Here is a 21,954-nt window from a genome sequence, read left to right as displayed (position 1 = left end):
CTTCTTATCATATTAAGATTGTGGGCAGGAACTGTCATACATGTGTGCACAGTATTGATCACAAAGGTACTTAGGTTCATGATTGGGAACAATACAAATAAATGCATAATAATGTGTATTTTAAATCAAGTAGCTAAGAAAACAAGAAGTTGTTCTTTCGCCAGATACACACCATATACATCATCATCAAGGCTACGGTTTTGTCACAGGGGTTGCGGAAGTCACGGAATCCATGACTTCCAAAGACCCCTGTGACTTCAGCCCTGGCGGCAGGGAGCTGTGAGGTACCCCCACCACCTGAGGCAGTGGGCCCCCAAGCTCTCAGACACCATCAGCGGGGGTACCCTGCAGCTCCCAGCTGCAGCCGTGGCAGGGCAGAAGGACCCCCCGCAGCTTCCTGCGGCTGGGGAGGGGGCCCCCCGCAGTTCCCTGCGGCTGGGGAGGAGGGATTCTCGCAGTTTCCCTCCACTGCTGGTGGCAGGGGGACCCTGGAGCTCTGAGCCCCCATGAGTGCTGGGACCCCAGAACTCCCAGCCACCCTGCAGCTGCCCCGGTCCCTTCCCATTTTATCATGGATATTTTTAGTAAGAGTCAGGAACAGGTCACGGGCTTCCATGAATTTTTCTTTATTGCCAGTGACCTGTCCCTGACTTTTACTAAAAATACCCATGACAAAATCTTAGCTTTAATCATCATCCTAAAATGGTACCACATGCAAACATTCTATAGCAATACAACATACTATGTAGATACGCACAGCCAAGATCAGAAAAAAACCCATGTTTTTCCATCATGGAAACAGAGCTAGGAAAATAAGTGCAAATACAAATCTACAGGATCAGTACAAGAACAGTAGAATTAATACTGGACCCAAAATATGTGAAAATAAAGACTATGCTTACTTGTTCCTCTGCGACAAGCAATGGATGCGTTGACTCTTCACCTACTGAAGGAAGCCGTGCACTTCCTACAGAGGGATGCCTGCTGGAAGGATGTGATGAAGCATCTCCAAAGGAGGGATATCTGGGATACCCATTAGGTAAACTTTGTGCACCGAAACCAGGAGCTAATTCAATTTAAGAAAAGATGCATTAAAAAAATATTCAAAGTGACCCCTTATGTATCATTCAGCTGCTTTCTTTTGTCTTTGGAAAGTGCACTGTACATTGTGCGCAATATCAAAATAAATATATTTAACAAATCCCAAATGCTCACAGGGCCAGATATGTGCCTAAAAAAAAATAAAATCTAGATTGGAGCTCCTCAATATTTAACTGACAAACCATGTGCCAAAAATTTTAATCCCCTCAGGAAAATATGAAAAGCAACTATCACTGAGTAACAAAGTGGAACTGGCATCAACATTCATTTTCTTAAGTTCAGCCTTCTTAAGCTGTATTGTTTGCATGCATAAACAAGAAAACAGTATGGGAATATATATTAGATATAAATACTATTGAAAAATTAATTTGTTTTTCGTAATTGCATTGCATTGCATTGTTTGTCAGTATACTTAGGATACAGAATGACAGCAATGATTGAATAAAATAAATGAGTTTGCAACAAAGGCCAAGATAAATATACAATGGGAAAATAAGTTAGTTTCATTGGTTACAAGTATTTCATCAGAAAAATTGCTAAGCCAATGGATTTTCTGGACAATTTCAGTTTTTCTTCACACTGCCAAATTTTAATGCAATTTTCCAGTTAACTATATAAGATTGTCACAAGAGATATTCCTGTAATGTCACTAGTCACAAGAGTGTCTACTTTTGAGAACTTAATTCCACCACTTTTCAAATTCACAGTTTTACAACTCTAGTTTATCATCTGAAGTGAATGTATAGGCAACACTGAAACAAGAAGTTTACATTTTTAGATCTAGATGGAGAATGAACCATAACCCTCTGACAGAACTTAGTTCTTATCAAACTTCTTTTCAATATTGCCAATATGAAGCTGTCTCCTTAAGGAAAAGAAAATTACTTGCCTGTAATTCTACTTTCTTAAAGCATCATCACCACAGGATCCTCACTGTTAGATCTCAAGCCTCCAGCCTGAGATTGGCCAAAACTCCCAAAAACAGAGTTTTGGAGGGCTTCACACACACCCTCCCCACAACAGCAGAAGAAACAGTCCAACCCTGCAGCGCAAAAGGTACAACTTAACTGCCAATTCCCTCCCCCCCACCCTTTTTTTTTTTTGTGAAAGGCTGGAACATGATCAATATCAACATATCCTTAAGTCTGCAGGGATAAAGGGTGAGTGCATATAAAAAACACTTCCAGCAGACAATGTTATTTTTGTATATAAATACGCACAAATACACAATCACCACAAGGCAGAGCACACCTCTTCATATGAGAACTCCCAGATTCTGAAAGAAGATGCATAGGTGAGTGAGAATCATGTAAGATGTAGAAAGAATTTTCTCTTCTTTAAAGATACCATCATTATGGGATTCTCACTCTGGGTGAGTAAGTAGCTTAAGGGATGTGATGTTTCAAAATAAAACAAAAGGCACTGCATCAGGCAGTGATTAACATGTACCTCAGGCAAGATGCAAAGCAGCTCTTTTTTTCTTTAGTAAAAGAGAGGATGAGTCACCTCCTACTAACCAAGAGGCATCAATGCAGAGGGATTTGAGGATGAGTGCTCAATAAGCAAGAATTATCCACAAATATACCCAGATAAAGATATCCTGAGAAACAAAACTCATAGGGGTGGGAGAGTTTGGGCTCCCCTACTATGAAATATGTTCTGTAGACATGAGAGATGGAAGCTGACTGCAAGCCATGATGCAGATATCTATGACCACAACATCTGTGAGATAAAGGTCTTCCAAAAAAGCCAGAATTCAAGCCATTTGTTCAACTATACATACCATGCCCTCAGAACTACATCCTGTCAAAAACAAGTGTCAGAGGAGAGCTCAATTTGGGATGGAACAAGGTCACAGGAGTTCTGAGCATTCTTTCAAAACCACACTCTGAGCCTGAAAAAGCTCATCTTAGATATTTATAAAGTCAAAAACCACAGTGTCTTGGCTAATATGGGGATATTGGAAAAGGAGAGATAACTCAACTATGCAGTGGCTGGAGTTCAAGGTATGCGTTCCTATGGGTGCTCCAGTTGAGGTGCACATAGCCCCATGAGCCTTTGACCGGAGATGTTCAGTAGCGGTGCCCATTTGGCCTATGTATGTTCTCCAGACATCCTTGTGCCCTGTACTGGGGATACAGAGAGCTGCACAGACAAACCGCCCTCAGTTCCTTCTCTACCACAAAGTTCCATGAAAGGAAGCTCCGAAACAGAAGGAAAGGAGGGCCTGTAGCAGAGCACCCTCAGGACACATCTCAAACAACTCCAGTTACACACAAGGTGAGTAACCTCTCCTTCATTGAGTAGTTTCCCTGTAACAAGTTCTCTATTTCAGATGACTCCCAAGTAGTATCCTCACCCAGAGGCAGGAGCTTCAGAGCCAAGTCTAATATTGAAGACAAAACTGCATTACCAACTCCAGCATCTGATCTATAGGCATGAACCAAAGCATGTAGAGAGGTCCAGGTTGCAGCCTTGCTGATTTCATAACAGGTTTTCAACCTGTACAATGGGCTAGCACAATGGAAAAAGGTTGGATTTGACAGACTCATAACATGAAATAATACCTCTAGAGATCCACCTTGAGAGTCTTTGGGAGGAGACTCTCGGTCCTTTAGATCCGTCTGCAACTGAAACAGTCTGGGATATTTTCTAAACGGTTTAGTTTCGTCCAGATGGAAGGCTAATGCCCTTCAGACATCCAAGATATGGAAGACATCCCTGGTCTGATGTAATTGGGGGGGGGCGGAGAAGGGAGGAAAAGGAAACTGGGAGATAAGTGACCTGGTTAATCTGAAATTCAGAAGATACTTTAGACAAATTTAGGGTGTGGCCATAACAAAAAGGACAGTTACCTGTTCCATAACTGGCATTCTTTGAGATGTGTTGCTCCTATCTATTCCACAGTAGGTGTGCGTGCTCGCCACGTGCACCGGTGCTGGAAGTTTTTCCCTTAGCAGTACCCGTAGTAGGAGAGCACCGCTGCGACCCCTGGAGTAGCGCCTCTATATCGCGCTATAAGGGGAGCTGTGCACTCCCCCCACCCTCAGTTCCTTCTTACCAGACCACTCAGACAGAGGGGAAGGAGGGCGGGGTGTGGAATAGACAGGAGCAACACATCTCGAAGAACACCAGTTACGGAACAGGTAACTGTCCTTTCTTCTTCAAGTGATAGCTCCTGTGTATTCCACAGTAGGTGAACTCCAAGCTAAATCTGATGGAGGTGGGTAGGAGTTCAAAAGGTTATCGGGATGGAGTACCGCCCTACCAAACCCGGCGTCATCCCATGCTTGGGAGACGATCTCATAGTGTGAGGAAAAGGTGTGGACAGAGGACCACGTGGCAGCCCTACATATGTCCTAGATAGGGACGTGGGCTACATAGACAGCTGACGAGGCCTGCGCTCTCATAGAATGTGCCTTTACAATAGGCGGCGGGGGAACCCCTGCCAAGTCGTAACACGTACGTATGCACGAGGTGATCCAGCGGGAAAGGCGCTGGGTGGAGGCTGGTTGCCCTCTCATACGCTCAGCCGATGCCACAAACAGCTGCGAGGATTTCCTGAACGGCCTGGTACAGTCCAGGTAAAAGGCAAGCGCCCTACGCACATCTAGCGTGTGTAGGCGGCGCTCCTCATTAGAGGAATGGGGCTTAGGACAGAGTACCAGTAAGAAAATGTCCTGTTCCATATGGAAGGCGGAGACCACCTTGGGAAGAAACGCAGGGTGTGGGCAAAGCTGGACCTTATCCCTATGGAAGGCCGTATACGGGGGTTCCGAGATTAAGGCCCTAAGCTCTGAGACCTGACGGGCTGAGGTGATAGCCACCAAGAATGCTACTTTCCAGGACAGATGGGACCAGGAACACGTGGCCAAGGGTTCAAAGCGAGGGCCCATGAGGCGGGATAGCACTAGGTTCAGATCCCATTGCGGGACCAGGGCCCTGGCATACTGAAATGTACAATCTAGTCCTTTTAAAAAGTGGGAGATCATCTAATGGGGAAACACTGAGTGACCCCGCAAAGGAGGGTGAAAGGCGGAAATGGCCGCTAAATGTACCCTGACGGAGGCCGAAGCTAGACCTTGGGTCCTAAGGGACAGGAGGTAATCTAGAATAAGTTGGAGGGATGCGGATGATGGGGAGGTGCCCTGCTCCCTTGCCCACCTAGAAAACCTAAGCCATTTGGCAAGGTAGGTCGGTCATGTAAACAGCTTTCTGCTCTCCAGCAGAATTTGTCTGACATCCTCTGAACACCTTCCCTCCTCCTGGTTTAACCATGGAGCAACCATGCTGTCAAGTGAAGTGCGGCTAAGTTGGGATGGAGAAGGCATCCCCTCTCCTGGGAGAGGAGATCCGGGTGGAGTGGCAGCCTCCACGGGCCGCTAACAGTTGCAGGAGGGTCCCACACCAATGCCGGTGGGCCCAATCCGGGGCTATGAGGATGACCCTCGACCTGTCTGCCTTTACTTTCTGCAGGACCTTGCCTATCAGTGGAAACATTGGAAAGACATAGAACAGTTGGTCTGACCACAGTAGGAGGAATGTGTCCGAGATCACCCCCCTTTCTGTCCCTGCCCTGGAGCAGAACTGGGGGCAGAGACTATTCTGGGCAGTAGCAAAGAGATCTACCTGGGGAGCTCCCCACTCTCGGAAGAGTTGCTGCGCGACCTCCCAGTGGAGTGACCACTCGTATTGGTGGGAGAAAACCCTGCTGAGGTGATCGGCTCACGTATTGCGCGTGCCGGGTAGGTGAAAAGCCCTTAGAGAGATGTTGTGGGCTATACAAAATTCCCATAGGTCCAGGGCTTCCTGGCACAAGGCCGAGGAGCACGTGCCCCCTTGCCTGTTGATGTAATACATCGCGGTCGTATTGTCCGTGAGGACTCTGGCCATCTTTCCCCGAAGGTGCTAGCTGAACGCTTTGCACGCTAGGCACACCGCCCTGAGTTCCCTGATGTTTATGTGCAGGGACAATTCCGAGGTTGACCATCTGCCCTGGGTTTGGAAGTTCCCCACATGGGCTCTCCACCCCAGGTCCGAGGCGTCCGAAACTAGATCTAGTGAGGGAGGGGTATCTCAGAAGGGGATCCCTTGTAACATATTGCCCGGGAGGGACCACCATTGTAGGTCAGCCACTACGTTGGGAGGTACCGTGACAATCTTGTCCAGGCCGTCACTGGCCTGGGAATATTGGGAGGCCAGCCAGAGTTGGAGGGGCCTCATTCTGAGCCTGGCATGTCGCACCACGGAGGTGCAGGCTGCCATGTGGCCCAGGAGTTGAAGGCACACCCTTGCCATAGTCACGGGGAAGGGCATGACCGAGGCTATGAGACTTTTGAGCTTCTCGAACCTGTCCCTGGGAATAGAGGCTGTGGCCACCACTGAGTCCAGCTGCGCTCCTATGCTGAACCGGCACTAACGTGGACTTGTCCTCGTTTACCACTAGGCCTAGACTCTAGCAAGTGGCCAGCAGGAATTCTATCTGCACCTGGGACCAAGACTTGCCTTTGAGCAGCCAGTCGTCCAGGCAGGGGAAAATTTGCAGCCCGTTCCTCCTGAGGTAGGCTGCCACTACCACCATGCATTTGGTAAAAACCCTGGGGTCCATGGAGAGGCCAAAGGGAAGGACCGTAAACTGGTAGTGATCCCGCCCTACCAGGAAGCGGAGGAAGCGCCTGTGACCCTCGAAAATATGGATGTGGAAATAGGCATCCTGGAGGTCCAGAGCTGCGAACCAATCCCCTGGGTCCAGGGATGGAATAATAGAGGCCAGGGAAACCATGCGGAACTTGTAACGAACCATAAACTGATTGAGGCTCTGCAGGTCGAGGATGGGTCTGAGCCCACCTTTTGCCTTTGGAATCAGGAAATACCGGGAGTAGAAACCCCTGCCCTGGAATTCTCGAGGCACCTTCTCCACTGCACCCAGGGTGAGGAGGCACGTCACTTCCTGGTCTAGAAGGAGGGCGTGTTCCGGGTCCCCAGGGATTTCTGGGGGTTGGGGGGGGGGCGAAGTGAACTGCAACATGTAGCCCCTGGAAATGGTGCTGAGGACCCACTGGTCCGACGTTATATGGGACCATTGCACTCGGAAGGCAGATAAAATGGTTGCAGAACACAAACTTTATTAACTGGGGGGCTCCGCTGGCAACAGGCCCGGTGGCCCCCCACAAAGAGTCAAAAGCACCTTTTCCCCTGCTTTTTGCCCTTGGAGGGCCCAGGTCACGGGGCCGAGCGGGACTGGTGCTGGGACCTATGTCTCTGCTCCCTCGGCCTCTTAGAGGGAGGCTCATATCTGCCCCTACTTGGAGGAGCTGAGGTCTGTGGCCTGGGTTTGTCCTTAGCTGGTGGAACATATAGGCCCAGAATTTGAGGGTGATGCAGGAGTCCTTCATCCCGTGTAGACTCGGGTCTGTCTGATCTGCAAACAGGGCCTTCCCGTCGAAAGGCAAGTTCTGCATGAGGGACTGGGACTCCACAGACAGCCCTGACAGCGAGAGCCACAATGCCCTGCACATGGCAATAGCGGAGGCCATCGAACGGGCTGCTGTATCCGCCGCGTCCGAAGCTGCTTGGAGGGCCACTTTCACCGCCGCCGCACCTTCGTCGACCAGAGCTCTGAACTCCTTCTTATCCTTTTCCTGAAGAAGAGGTTCGAACTTTCGCAGGGACCCCCACAAGTTAAAATCATTGCGGCTCAGGAGGGCTTGATGATTAGCCACCCTGAGCTGGAAGCTCGCCGATAAATAAACCTTCCTGCCAAAGATATCCAGTCTTCTGGCGTCTTTATCTTTGCGGGTGGGAGCGGGTTGGCCATGTCTCTGACGCTGGTTTACCAACTCCACCACCAGAGAGTTGGGTACCGGATGAGAGTACAAATATTTGTGCCCCTTTGCTGGAACAAAGTACTTTCTCTCTGCTTTTTTTTGAAATAGGCGCCAAGGACACCGGGGTTTGCCAAAGCAATGTGCAGATATTGGCCACCCCTTGGTGGAGAGGTAGGGCCACATGGCCCGGTGCCGAGGAGGACAAGACGTTGAACAACGTGTCTAACGGCTCCTCCATCTCTTCAGCCTGGAGCTGGAGATTGGAGGCGACCCGCCTAAGGAGCTCCTGGTGAGCCTTAAAATCTTCCTGTAAGGCGGGTGGTGGCACCACAATGAATTTCTCCGGTGCCGGTGAAGGGACCGGATCTGCTCCCAGGGCATCGGGTGGTACCGGTGGTTCAACCCCCGAATCCAAGCCTGGGTGCGGTGCCGCTGCCTCGGTGCCAGCTGACTTCTCCCGGTGTCGAGGCGGGGACGTTGAATGCACCTATGATGCCCTGGCCATCAAACGGGGTCTCGCCGGTGCCGGCGGTTGGGGCCAAGGTGCCCACTGACACCATTGCCCTTGCCAGGTTGCCCCTTGCCAGTGCCCCACTTGGGGACCTAGCAGAGCCGCTTGATCATGCAGGGTGGCGTGCCCCGGGGATGGGTGGCGGGGTGCTGAGGCCGACGTCACTGCCGAGCGCACAGTGCCAAACGAGCGACGGGAGCATCCATGGCCCTGTCGGTGCAGGCCTCGAGATTTTGATCTCAACGAGGAAGACCTGTACCCATCAGAGGTACTGCTTCCAGAGTCACCACGGCAACCGTGGCTACGATGGCTAGGTGCCGGTGCCGGCCGAAGGGTGCTTTGCGAACGACGCCTGTCGGAGCGATCACTTGAGTCTGAGCGTCGGTGCCAATGGCGTCGAGACTTGCTCCTATAACTCCTGTAGGAAGAGGAGTGTCGATGCCTGCTGCCTCGGTGCCTGCGACCCCTCCTGGTAGCGGAGGACCCTCGGGACTCCCTCTCAGGTGAGTCGGCCAATGGCGTGGGCGTCTGACGCGGGCTACGAGATGGCCCTGCAGAACGGGTAGGCAGCTCACCCCGGAGCAGGGGCTATGCCAAACCTGAGAGGGCCGATGAGCTCCTAGGGGCGGCTTCCCTCTGAAGTGAGGGCCCATCTCGGGCGGCACACTCGGCACCGGAAGGGCGAGGATATCACGCATTGCCTGCGCTACCTCTGGCGTTGACAGTATTCTCCCCACAGGGGAGGCACGCGTGGATGGGACCGGAATACTCCGCTCAGCACGAGTTAGAGGTCTGGGTCCCGAGGGGGATCGTGGGCTGCCCAACTCAGGTGCGGCCTCACCCCTGTCCTTTTCTCAGCGCCACTGAGTCTTCCCTTGCTTCTTAGCGGGGGGAGCGGTACTGACTAGTTGATGGGGCGTCACTGGGCACCGACAACGCACCTGGCGCCAGATAGCGTCAGCATGCCAGTGCTGAGGTCAATGCCGACTCCATTAGTAAGGCCCAGGTAGGAAACTTAGTTTTCCTCATCCTCTTGTTGGCACCCAGTGTCTTGTTTCATGAGGCTCTTGGTGACCTGAACCCAGAGGTAGATTAAGTGTACTCAGAGGCCAGAGTACAGAGGGGTTCTATGAGCCTGGATCAGAGTCCAGTCTTAGGGCTTGTTCCGTCATAATCAATCTAAATTTTCTCACTCTATTCTTAACGAGTTCTGCTTTTAAAAGAGGTGCAGATCTTACACTTGGTCAGTATATGGATGTCTCCCAAAGAGCGGAGGCACTGAGAATAGCCGTCACTGACTGATTACTTCCTGGCAGGAGAGAGAGTTCTTGAAGCCTGGGGATCTTAGTGTACCCCAGAAGTGCTGATCTCCAAAATAACCCCTCAAGTGGAGAAAGAAGAGAGGGGAAAATAAAACAAACAGAATCCCCCCAAAATTAAATAATAAGAACTAGATTAAATGTAAGAAAACTAACAGAAGAACAAACCAAGCTAAACTACACCTAAAGTGAACCAGGCACGCTTGGTGCTCAGTCTCTGGTGTAAGGGCAGTTGAGAAGGAACAGAGGGCATTTTTCCTATGCAGCTCTATATATCCTCCTTGGTATGGGCACAAGGATGTCTGGAATGCATGCGCAAGCCAAATGGGCAGTTACTGAAAACCTCCAGTCAAAGGTGCCAAAGGGACAATACTCAAAGAAGATTCAAACTTTGCCAAGCCCTTTGCTGCTACAGAGCGTTGGAAATGCTTACAGGAGCCTTCCCTATAAAGAAAAGGTCAGTAATTTCTTGTTTCACTGATAGGAAGAGAGATCCAACTCTGCTGTTCCACCTTCATTCAGCTCCTCGGGGCCCACTGACACACTTAAAGCATGAACATTTTGGACAATGACTCTGACGTTTACAATTGTCAAATAATTTTCTGTGGTTGCAATAAGGCAATCCTTAGACAAGATCTCGTAAAGCGACCATATGTGCACATTCTAAAGTGGTGCTTTTGTGTAGTGATCTTAGGTCCCAATAGAGCCTAGCCAAATTCTTCAGTTTTGGGAGTTCTAGCCAGTCCTGCCCCAGGGCAAGGAGATACAGTTTTCTGAATGGAGAGAGGTAAATAGTGGTGTCCCCCATGGACCTGTATTTGTCCCAGTCCTATTTAACATATTCATAAACGATCTGGAAAAAGGGGTAAACAGTGAGGTGGCAAAATTTGCAGATGATACAAAACTACTCAAGATAGTTAAGTCCTAGGCAAACTGTGAAGAGCTACAAAAGGATCTCACAAAACTGGGTGACTGGGCAACAAAATGGCAAATGAAATTTAATGTTGATAAATGCAAAGTAATGCACATTGGAAAACATAATCCTAACTATACATATACAGTGATGGGGTCTAAATTAGCTGTTACCACTCAAAGAGAGCTTGAGTCATTGTGGACAGTTCTCTGAAATCATCCACTTAATGTGCACCAGCAGTCAAAAAAGCAAACAGAATGTTGGGAATCATCAAGAAAGGGATAGATAATAAGACAGAAAATATCACATTGCCTCTATATAAATCCACTGTATGCCCACACCGTGAATACTGCGTGCAGATGTGGTCACCCCATCTCAAAAAAAGTTATATTGGAATTGGAAAAGGTTCAGACAAGGGCAACAAAAATGATTAGGGGTATAGAACGGCTTTCGTATGAGGAGAGATTAATAAGACTGGGACTTTTCAGCTTGGAAAAAGAAGCGACTAAGGGGAGCTATGATAGAGGTCTATAAAATCATGAGTGGTATATTTACTCTCTCTCTCATAATACAAGAACAAGGGGCCACCAAATGAAATTAATAAGTAGCAGGTTTAAAACAAACACAAGAAAGTATTTTTTCATGCAATGTGCTGCCAACCTCTGGAACTCCTTGCCAGAGGGTGTTGTGAAGGCCAATACTATAAAGGGGTTCAAAAGGGAGCTAGACAGATCCATCAATGGCTATTAGCCAGGATGGGCAGGAATGGTGTCCCTAGCCTGTTTGCTAGAAGCTGGGATTAGGTGACAGCGCATGGATCACTTGATGATAACCTGTCTGTTCATTCCCTTTGGGGCACCTGCCATTGGCCACTGTCAGAGGACAGGATACTGGGCTTGATGGACCTTTGGTCAGACCCAGTATGGCCATTCTTATGTATGTTCTTATGTAATTCTGTGATGGTATTTAAAGAAAAAAAAAACCTACCGCAAACACTTTAGCTGGCAATAGCATTTAAATCAGTATTCATTCTTTAACTAGATTACTTGCATGCTGCTAACTGAAGAGCTAAATCAAATTTAAAGCAAGGTAACATGATACACACAAAGTATAATTTCTGACAGCAGAACCATGCTTACTGGTGGGTGTTCGAGGGGTTCTTGGAACTTCCAACTCAGTTTGATGATGATTCCTTTCTACTACTGGTTCTTCTACCACATTTATGCTATTGTTCTGCATGATCTCTTGTAGCATATTAAATAGTTCTTCTGCACGAGCACACTTAAAGGCAAAGATTCCTATAAACACACAATAAATTGTTTTAGATCCCTTTACGTGAAACAACAACTGCTTCTAAAAACAGTTATGCAATTAATTTTTAAGAACTAAACGGGAGTCCACTTAACGAATACCTGTTAAAGGAACTGAGCTATTATATGTTTTGTGCAACAATCAAAATAAAAATATACAGTGAGACCCTTTTAAATGAATACCTGATAAATGAATAAGCTTCCAATGCACCAAAAAACAGATTGGAAAATAAAAGATCCAATAAGAGAAAAATCTTAAAATTTCTGGTTGCTAAATGAGGAAAAACACTTCACGAAACAGCGAAGTTTTAAAATGAATAATCTGATAAGTAGACCTGTAAAAAGAATAGAATTTTGGTGCTGCAAGGTTATGTGTTTATCAGGTTTATAGTGAGTTACCATAAAAACAAAATACCTGCACAATAGGGAAGAAGGGTTTTGACACAGGGTAAAAGTCCAGGTTCTTAAAGAAGGTTAAAATGAAGGGCTAGAAGACAGATTGTGTGAAACAAACAGCAACAAACCAATTGTTTTTTTCTGCCTTAGGGATAGACACAAAATACAAAGTTGGCAGCAATACTATGCATTTTGCCCAAGTATTGTGCCACTTTGTCTTTGAACAGTAGAGGGAGCCCAACTTACCATCCCAAGCAAAGAGACAAGCAGTGAAGTCGCAGCTTTGGATTATTCTTTCCATTGAAAGCATTAATTTAAAGTTGACATATTCTTGTTAAAAGAAGAGTGTGTGTGTGGTTGTGTTTTTTAAGAAGACTGGAATACATCTAAAAAGTATCTTTATTTTAAGATACCTACATCCTACTACATTTTGACAATGCAATTATGTTTATATATCATGACATTCACTTCTTGTGATCTACAAGCTTTTGATTGATTTGAATACCATGGAAAAAGGAGCGATCTAACATATTGACTATATTTTGGTGTTAATCATAAAAAAAATGCTCCAAAGGTAGAAGCTTACAAGATGTGCAGTACTCTAGATCTAAACAATTTCTGTGAAACCTCTCCAGAATTTTTTGACATTTTGCCTGATATAGTATTAATACTTGAAATAACTGTGTACTCTTGAGAAATTCAAATTTGCCCTTCTATTAAAAAGGAAGAATAAAATGTGTTCTGTTCCCAAATTGTTAGTTCTTCGGAACATGAGGTACACTTAAATTGCATATATAGAAAGAAAGTAAATAAAAAAAAAATCAAGACTTTTTACTGCAGCAATTTCTCAAATATTTTCATCTTAAAAGCCAAACTACCTGTGGCTAAGCCAAACTATGAAAAGGAAACTCCCTCCCCTCCTCAAGTTAGCTAGGATGCCATGGGTTTTTTCATATCATGTACTATACCCAGTTTACCAACACAGAAACAATGTTGCGTGGTCAGTGAGGTTCTGAAGTGGGCTTCAAGTTTAGAAAGACAACAAATAATCTGGTTCTTGTTTACACATATAGTGGTGCAGCTGTACTGCTATAGGGCTTACTGAAGATGCTACCTGCGCTGACTGGAGAACTTCTCCTGTCAGCATAAGTACTCCAACTCCCTGAGAGGCTGCAGCTATGTTGATGGAAGATGACCTCCTGTCGACATAGCACGGTCTACAGCAACAGTTCAGTTGGGAGGGGGCGGGATAGCTCAGTGGTTTAAGCATTGGCCTGCTAAACACAGGGTTGTGAGTTCAATCCTTGAGGGGGCCACTTGGGGATCTGGGGCAAAATCAGTACTTGGTCCTGCTAGTGAAGGCAGGGGACTGGACTCAATGACCTTGTGGGGTCCCTTCCAGTTCTATGAGATAAATAGGTATAACTATGTCACTCAGGGGGTGTGGAGTTTTTTTTTTTTTTTTTTAAACCAGCCTCATAATAATAAAAAAAAAAAAAAAAAATAGTGAGTAAACAATGTTAAGGGCGATTAAGAATGCAACTTAATCTAACAAAATAGTAAAAATGGGTGACTCCAACTACTCTCACCTGCTTTAAATAGTGGTTGCTTTTTAAAAGGTAAAGTTAATCATCACTTCAAGCCAGATCTCCAGCCCGTCTGGCTGCACTGTGCTGCAAGAAGCTGCAATGAACGGGTAGCCATAGATTCCCCTTGACACAGAGGAATTTTGAACGTTGGAGATGGGGTAGCCACCACCCCAATACCTTTATGAAGGTGGTGCGTCAGGGATAGGGAAGCATAGAAATGGTGTCATGGAGCACACGGTACTTCACCTGTTCCTTGACCAGTGCAGCTGTCACATAGGGACTGCTGCAGTGGGTGTAACTTAGTGTAGCTGTTTGGCCCTTCAACTGGGAGCCATTTTGATGCCCCAGTCAGCTCAGGATTAAGGGAATGGAATAGTAGGAGCCACCTTTCCCTCATACTTCTCAAATGTGCTGAAATTAAGTGCTTCATATTTAAAATAAAAACAGAATTTAGGAAAAAGTATGATTTCACTGATGTTTTTGGCTTTTATAAAAAATTGTATTTTTTTTTAAGGTAGAAGGATAGAAAATGCAAGTGTGTGTTTTAAATACTATGTTTAAAAATAAACAAGGCAGACAGACCTGATCATGCAAGTGCTCAGGTTTATTATACTTCCCTTCCCCCTCCCTCTCCCCCCCCACTTGCTGCCCTCATAACAGGTGTAGTGATGAATTCAGCTAAAATAATCTGTTAGTTTTCAGAAAGGCTGCTCTGCAATCTTCATTTTTATATTTTTCCTTCCCCAAAATGAGAAACATCAGAAAAGTCAACACTTCAAGCAAGGAGAGTTGGCTGCAACCCTCTACAAAACCCATTAAATCAGCTCCTAAACTGATTAGCGAGCTCAGCAAAGGAGTACAAAATATTCCAAGTCTTTGGTGATTTCAGAAACTAGAAGTCTCCCAGATCTTTTCATATAGTGCAGACAAACTGCTCCAGAGCAATCAGGCGCACTCTATTTAAAATGCTGGCCATTTAACCAGAACTGTTCCCCAAAGTGCTACCTATAAGATTTTTCTGTGATGCCTACATTCAAGGAGAAAAAACCCACTCTTTCCGTTCTTGCTCTCAAGAAGGCAAAACTGAGTGAGCTGCATTTCATTTGCAGACTTGTGAAATAGGTTGCTAAAATACTTATATATATACACACATATAGGTGCTACCTACCTTGTCCAGTTTGACATCGTCGACCACTTTCAAAAGAAAAGAGATTTGAATCATAGCCGTAGCGACGGAGACAGAGGTAGTGCCATTTTACGGAATCCCGTTTACGGGTGTATAAAATTAGTTCTGTATCTGTAAGTTCCATTACGCCAGAACCCAGTTCATTACCATCATCATCTACATTAATGACCTTTAAAATAAGAGTTATATACCATTATATAAGCTTCTTGGACATTTCATTAACATACAGCATCTGACCCATCAAATACAAATTTGAAAAAAGTTTATAGCTGCTGGTGAGATACAACACATTACAGGTTTAACTATTTTTGAAAATAAAATGTTTTTGTATAAGAGCAAGTCAGGAAGTGCTAATTCTCTAGATGAGAGTATTTGCCTCTTTTTAAAAAAAAGAAGTGTATGTTTAAAGAAGTGTGTATCAAAAGGCGCAAACCATTACTGTAACTTGTTACCTCAACACGACAGACATTTGAAGCAGAAAGTGTAAATCCAATAAAATCTGAGTCTGTATTTTTTATATATAATGTGCACATTAAAACTATCACTGCACCCTCTTTATCCCTGATAGAACTTGGACAATTCCCACATTTATTCAGTGTAACAGCCCCTATTTCAGTGCCTTTTGTCCTAACCACTCCTTACTCAATAAAAAAAACTGGTTAGAATTAATTTTCTTCTTAAAAAGAGATATTGTCAAATTGAAATCTAGTCAATTTTTAAAAAGGAGAAGTTGTTTCACCTGCCACTGAGGCTCCTGACATTTTCTGTGGTTTCGCAAATAGTCTCTTTTTTCTCTCCCTGGTTTTTAAGTAAAAGACTCACACAAACAACAGAGGAGTTAACTGTATAGGGGGAAAAGAGAAACTGACTACCAAACAAAATGCTGTCAAAGCACAAATTGAAAAAGCAGAAATAAAGTCTCTGATCTTTCGGTTATTAGGTGCTATTTGTAACAAAAGTAAATAAAAATGTCCAGACATTAATGTGGTATTTAACAACATCCCCTTAAGTTGTCTGCAAGAGTCACTGTTCATGATGGAAAGTACAGCCACTCGCCCTCATTCTCCTGGGATCTCGGTGAGACAGACTGGGACAGAAAATCAAATATCAATCTTGTGTAACTGGGCAACATGAGACCATTGCAGTCAATAGGACTACTTATGGTTAAGGTTAAGCACATGCATAAAAGTATCTGCAGGCCTAAAACTCCTAGGAATTCTTTGCATGTGACAACAAGGACTTGGAAATACCACTACTACTTCTTCAAGTAAAGCAAGTTTTCTCAAAAATGCTACATTAATACTGACCTTCTGTTTAAATGGAGATACACCACCCAAGAATTGCCTAAGACACATGGCTTTTCACCTTACAGAAGGCCAAAGGTCTATGAATATCCATCACTACTCAAAACCAGACCTGTTTAAAATATTCCTTTTACTGGACCGAATATAGGGCTCCTTATGGATAAAGAAGACTTCTTAGCCATATAAACTGGTAAGTCTCTGATGGCTTGATTTTCATAAACATTACAAACACTTTCTTCATTCCAATTCTTATATCTGGGTTCTATTTTGCAAGGGAATGACAAAACAGTTTGCAACAGAAAAAATCAACTGCTTACCTTAAACTTGTTTCGATGGTTGTCTGGGACAGTCTCTTTATCTGGACAGCTACAGCAGCTACCCATGGCTTCTTTAGAAGACCATGTACTCTCTAGAGCCAAAAAAGAAAGTGGTAATTTACTTGGGAGAAGGGAACCGAAGAATACACAGGGAGGATTGATTTAAATCAAAGACATTTACATCAACAATTTTAATCAGCAAGCAGGAAAGCTTGATTTAAGGTCATTTTTTTTTGCATTTTTATTTTCTTAACAAAGATGGTTCTTACTGGTTCATGTAATCATTAAGAACACGTTCATTTGCAACTACTAAATATAGCCTTTACACTAAATTTGGTACTTGTTGCTAATCAGGAGTATACATTATATCTGTTCATATTTATTTAAGCAATTATATACCTTAACATTTCAGATTAATTTTTACATTATATTATGTTAGAAAATAGTTAATGATGAATTTATTTACTAGATTAATATTTTACTCATGATTTGAGTCAAGTTGTATTTGGACGAAAATTGCAATTCGATTAATAAAATAATTTTAAAATTCTGTTTTTGATTAAATAAAACTATCCTGAATATGATAGATATCTAAGGGGAAAAGTAAGCTTACCAAAACATGTTTTGTATTTAAATTTGATTAAACAAAATAAGTACTTGTAGTTAGTGAATTGAACTAATAGTTTCTGGTCACCATGTCTTTCAAGATTTTAAAACTAGTCGATCTCACTCTCTCATATCTTATTTTTGTTCATAGATTGGAAGAGGGAAAACAAGTTTTTCTGCTTTTTTGATTCCCAACCAGTTTCTTAACTTTGAATGAACCTGTCACTGAACTAAAACTAGTTGAATAAACTGATTTGAAGAAAATATTTTCCCTCTATCTGCAGAAGAGGCTACTGCTATCAAGAGTTGGTTTCACATTTCAACACACTTTGGTTCTAGGTATTTAATCAGTGACTTTCTCCAAGTCAGTATTCTGACTACCTTTTAAACTTCAGCATCTAATACACACTGATTTTTTTTAATTCAATGATTTTTAATAGATTTTAGTAAGTTTAGGATAGGTTGTCAATTTTAAATATATTTCTTTTTAAAAATATACCTATTTAATTTAAATCCCTTTTTAAACTTAAAATTAATTTTCAGACACCCCAATAACAGCCACTAACCATATATACATCTCATTGACACAACAAAACCAAATGCACTAATATTTCTCCTTGAGATGACAAATGTCTGACGTATTTTGCAGCAGTCACACAAGCTGTTATAAAAATATTAAAACATTACATAATGATAACATGCCCTTTTTTAAAATGTTATTTTCTAACAATTTGACTGGGAAAAAAAATGTCCATACAAAGTTGTGAGAATCCTGCCATAAGTAAAACTTGCAGTAACCAAATAGACTCATTTGAGCTGTGAATTGAATTCCCATGACAACATTCGGAAACGTTTCTTGGTGAGACCCTCACCCCTCTCCAAACTATTCACAACTGGGCCAAAAGGCTCTAAAAGGCCCAGTTCTGGCTCAGGGAGAGTTTCCTCAGCACAGGCACCATGGAGATAGCCTATGGATCCTTACGCAAACTCCAGTTATAAGGAGTATGCACCAGGACAGTGTCCCAGTAGCTGGCAGCACAAGAAGTTTCTAGGGCAGCTCTGGAAGGCTGCCCTAACTTAGACAGGCCCCAGGGATGTCTGAGCTACATCAGGGACCTCTCCAGCCTTCAAAGCATCCCAGTATTGGGAGTGCCCTTGGAGACATAGCACAGAAGCTCATCCAGGGACACTGGAACTGGGGGAGGGGCTCTCAAACTTTTTTACTGGTGACTCCTTTTGCATAGCAAGCCTCTGAGTGCGACCCCCCTTATAAATTAAAAACACTTTTTTATATATTTAACACCATTATAAATGCTGGAGGAAAAACAGGGTTTAAGGTGGAGGCTGACAGCTCACGACCCCCCCATATAATAACCTCGTGACCCCCTGAGGGGTCCTGACCCCCAGTTTGAGAACCCCTACTGTAGTCTATTGATGCTGCTCATTTATTTTGAGGAAGTATTATTGAAAACAATTATGAAAGGTAGCTATAATGCAGATAGATATTAAAGTTAATACAAATAAACACATTTACAACAGAAGGGCTCGCTCTGTCGTCCACAGAGCACTTCCAGATGGGTGAAGAGCTGTTTCAGTTACAATGGGGAAGTGTGACTTGCACATATAGAGCAATGGGAGTTGCAGATGAAGTGAAGAGATCTGGTACTTAATTTTCAACACTACCCCCCCAAGAAGAGGAAATAAATAGACATACAAAAAGGGAGAAGGGAAATATAATCCAATAGTCAGAGGAGTTTATGGTTTTGCCTCCTTAATGTTTTAGGACACAGAGCACTTAAAGCTATTTCAGGGACCGTGTGGAATTGAGGTTAAAAGGCCCACAGTATGGAAGCTTGAGAACTGATAGAACTTAACTAAATTCACTCACCTAGATTTGGCCATTAATATTCCTAACCTCTGCTGCAGCATCAGGACTTCTGTCATACTTCAAAATGGCATGTTGTCTTCTCACATTAGCAACCACTTGAACTAAAAATATAAGTGAGGAGGGGAAAAGTTGAACAACTTGTCTTTATACATCCTTTCCTTCAGAAAAAACTTGCTATTAATGTGCATTTATACGTAGTCAACACTGTATTTTGGAGGCATTGTATAGGGCTAGACGGCTTTAGGTACAGTTTTGTGTAAGAGGCAAATCTTTGCACAACCGTGCTACCCCAGAAGGACCCCAGGGTCTCAGAGTCACAATACATTTCCTGCTCCCATCTTGCTTGCAGGGAGAAGAAATCTGCTAATACTGGTGCACTGGAGCAGTGGTTCTCAACCAGGGTACATAGAGATCTTCCAGGGGTTACGTCAATTCATATAGATCAGTGTTTTTCAACCTGGGAGTCATCAGCCCCAGAGGAGTCACCGGAGAGATTATGGTGGGATTGCAAGTGCAAGGCTGGCATTAGGGGGTGGCAAGTATGGCAACTGCCTGGGCCTCACACCACAGGGACCCCACAAAGCTAAGTTACATGCTTCAGCCCCAGGCGGTGGGGTTTGGGATTCAGAGTCCAGAAAAGACTACAATAGTCTGGAAAGGTTGAGAACCATTGCAACGGGGGACTATACTCACTCGCTACCCACACCCCAACTACTTGAGAGAAGGGAAGTACCTGATACACAGACATGTGGTGTATAGCAGGAGCTAACAGACACACTGGGGAGGCTGCACAGAGGAGCATGTATGTCTCTTATTCCTTGTCCTATAGAACATGTAGGATAGTATCAATGGGTATTCTTAGCATGCCAACCCTCCTTGCACCCTCCACTAGGTTCTCCTTCTCTATCACAACATAAGTGGTTTGTCTTCACTTACAAGGCCCTTCACGAATGATCATCTCACTTACTATTGAAAGGTTGACTCCCACCTTCCATTGGGCCATGATGCCAACTTCCACTGCCCACCTGTTTTCAAACAAGCACCTTTGTGCTTTCTCTCATGTTGTCCTTCACTCTTCGCAGGTACCCCTGGGAACATCTGTAAAGCTACCCCATTAACCACTTTCAACTCCCTCCTTGAAACTCTCCTTTGATGTGATGCCTACAAAAACTTGACAATGGTTAGGCTGTTGGTGGCACTGTTTATCAAGCTGACCAATGCTGTCTCTTTGTTCCCTTGTCTAAATATTATATAAATGAGTACATCTGCTGTGTTACTTAGATTGTAAGCTCTTTGGGACAGGGACTGTCTTTTTTTCCTGTATATTTACAGTGCTTAGCACAACAGAGTCCTGATCCATGGCAAGGCTCCTAGGTGCCACGGTAATACAAATTAATAATTAGGGATAGTATGGATGACCCCCATCTTTAAATTACTTTTTAATCTATATAAAGTCACCACAGTGGACATTCAAAAGCAGAGTATCATAATACTGCTTGTTTTTCATTAGACTAACAAAAACTTGAGTGATCACATTTAAGACACTACAATTACATACAAAACTGCACAAGCTTTGCTGAACTTCAATAAAATATGAGTTGTGCAGAGATGTAGGATGATCACAGTTTATATGCTGTACATTTAAGTGTGTGTATACACACAAACACACTGAAAGAAATTTATATAGTGCAAGCATGGTTAACATGGCTATGTTGTTGCCTCGAAGACATGTGGTAGTCAATATCAAAGCCTTGCAGCAAGTGAGGATGTATAAATGATTTATATAATTGCATTAAATTTTCCATTCAAATTGCTCTTTCAGGGACAACTGCCTAACACCCAACCTGAAGTCTGCCTATTCTAGCTTTCACTGTAACTTAGTTATTTGTAAACTCATGTCCTCCTCACAATCTTCTTTACTAGACTACATAAACTTCACTACCTCTACCCCCCATGCGTCTCATCTTCCAATCTTGATATAATTTCATCTTGCCCCCTTGCATTTATGCATTATGATACAGTTTTTAATTACACAATCACATTTTTCCACAAGACCCCCAGCTTATTTGATGCACAAGGGGGCAGAGTTAAAGTTGAATGGACATAAAACTGGCAATTCCTAATTTTTGATTGCTTGCCTTTGCAACCTGTTAATATTGGGGGGGGAGGGGCGGAGGTTGTATGTGATAAAAGATATAAAGTGTGCAATCGTCCAAGTTAAAAAAAATTGAGTTATTAGTGTAGGAAGCAAAAGAAAAGGAGCCTTCTTTCTCTAGCCCTCATTCCTTTGAAAGCTCTCCCGTCATCTGGGAGTTGGTTAAGGAGAGTATGGCTCTTCAAATCCAATAGCTACGACATGGCTAGGTCCATTTGCTCATAGCTTCCAGTTTTGACTGAGCAATGAGTAGTCCTGTGATCATGCCCACTTTGCCCAATAACTCAATTTTAAGTTCTTGCATTGCAAAACATGTTTATAAAATATTATTTCAGTCAAAAGACATTGTAAGATATCTTTTCTTCTCTAGCACATTTTTACCTCAAGGAAAGGAAGTTTAGCCCCTCCCCCCCCTTTAAAAAAAAAAAAAAAAAAAAAAAACAGTTCTCTCTGGCAGATTTTTAGTGTTCAACCATGAGATAAGTGGTTGACCACAGCTACGCTAAATATACTTACATCATCATTTTCACCT

The 21,954-nt window shown here is 43.9% G+C and overlaps 1 protein-coding gene across 2 annotated transcripts in view; it reads right to left on the bottom strand.

Moving 5' to 3' along the window:
- Window positions 1-21,954, bottom strand: part of FRS2 (fibroblast growth factor receptor substrate 2) — an 87,677-nt gene that overhangs the window by 7,187 nt on the left and 58,536 nt on the right. Inside the window, exons 2-6 of one of the 2 annotated variants that reach the window (XM_034771240.1) lie at window positions 19,268-19,368; window positions 16,774-16,865; window positions 15,135-15,321; window positions 11,811-11,969; window positions 903-1,066 (exon numbers count right to left, since the gene is read on the bottom strand). In XM_034771240.1, the coding sequence (XP_034627131.1) occupies window positions 903-1,066; window positions 11,811-11,969; window positions 15,135-15,321; window positions 16,774-16,839 (576 nt within the window). In that variant the 5' untranslated portion in view covers window positions 16,840-16,865; window positions 19,268-19,368. Of the gene's footprint in view, window positions 1-902; window positions 1,067-11,810; window positions 11,970-12,623; window positions 13,022-15,134; window positions 15,322-16,773; window positions 16,866-19,267; window positions 19,369-21,954 lie in introns of those variants that run through there. The other variant, XM_034771249.1, reaches the window with a different exon arrangement.

This window comes from Trachemys scripta, chromosome 1 (assembly GCF_013100865.1).
Source record: "Trachemys scripta elegans isolate TJP31775 chromosome 1, CAS_Tse_1.0, whole genome shotgun sequence".
NCBI lineage: Eukaryota > Metazoa > Chordata > Testudines > Emydidae > Trachemys > Trachemys scripta.
This window is presented reverse-complemented; position numbering and strand designations above follow the sequence as displayed.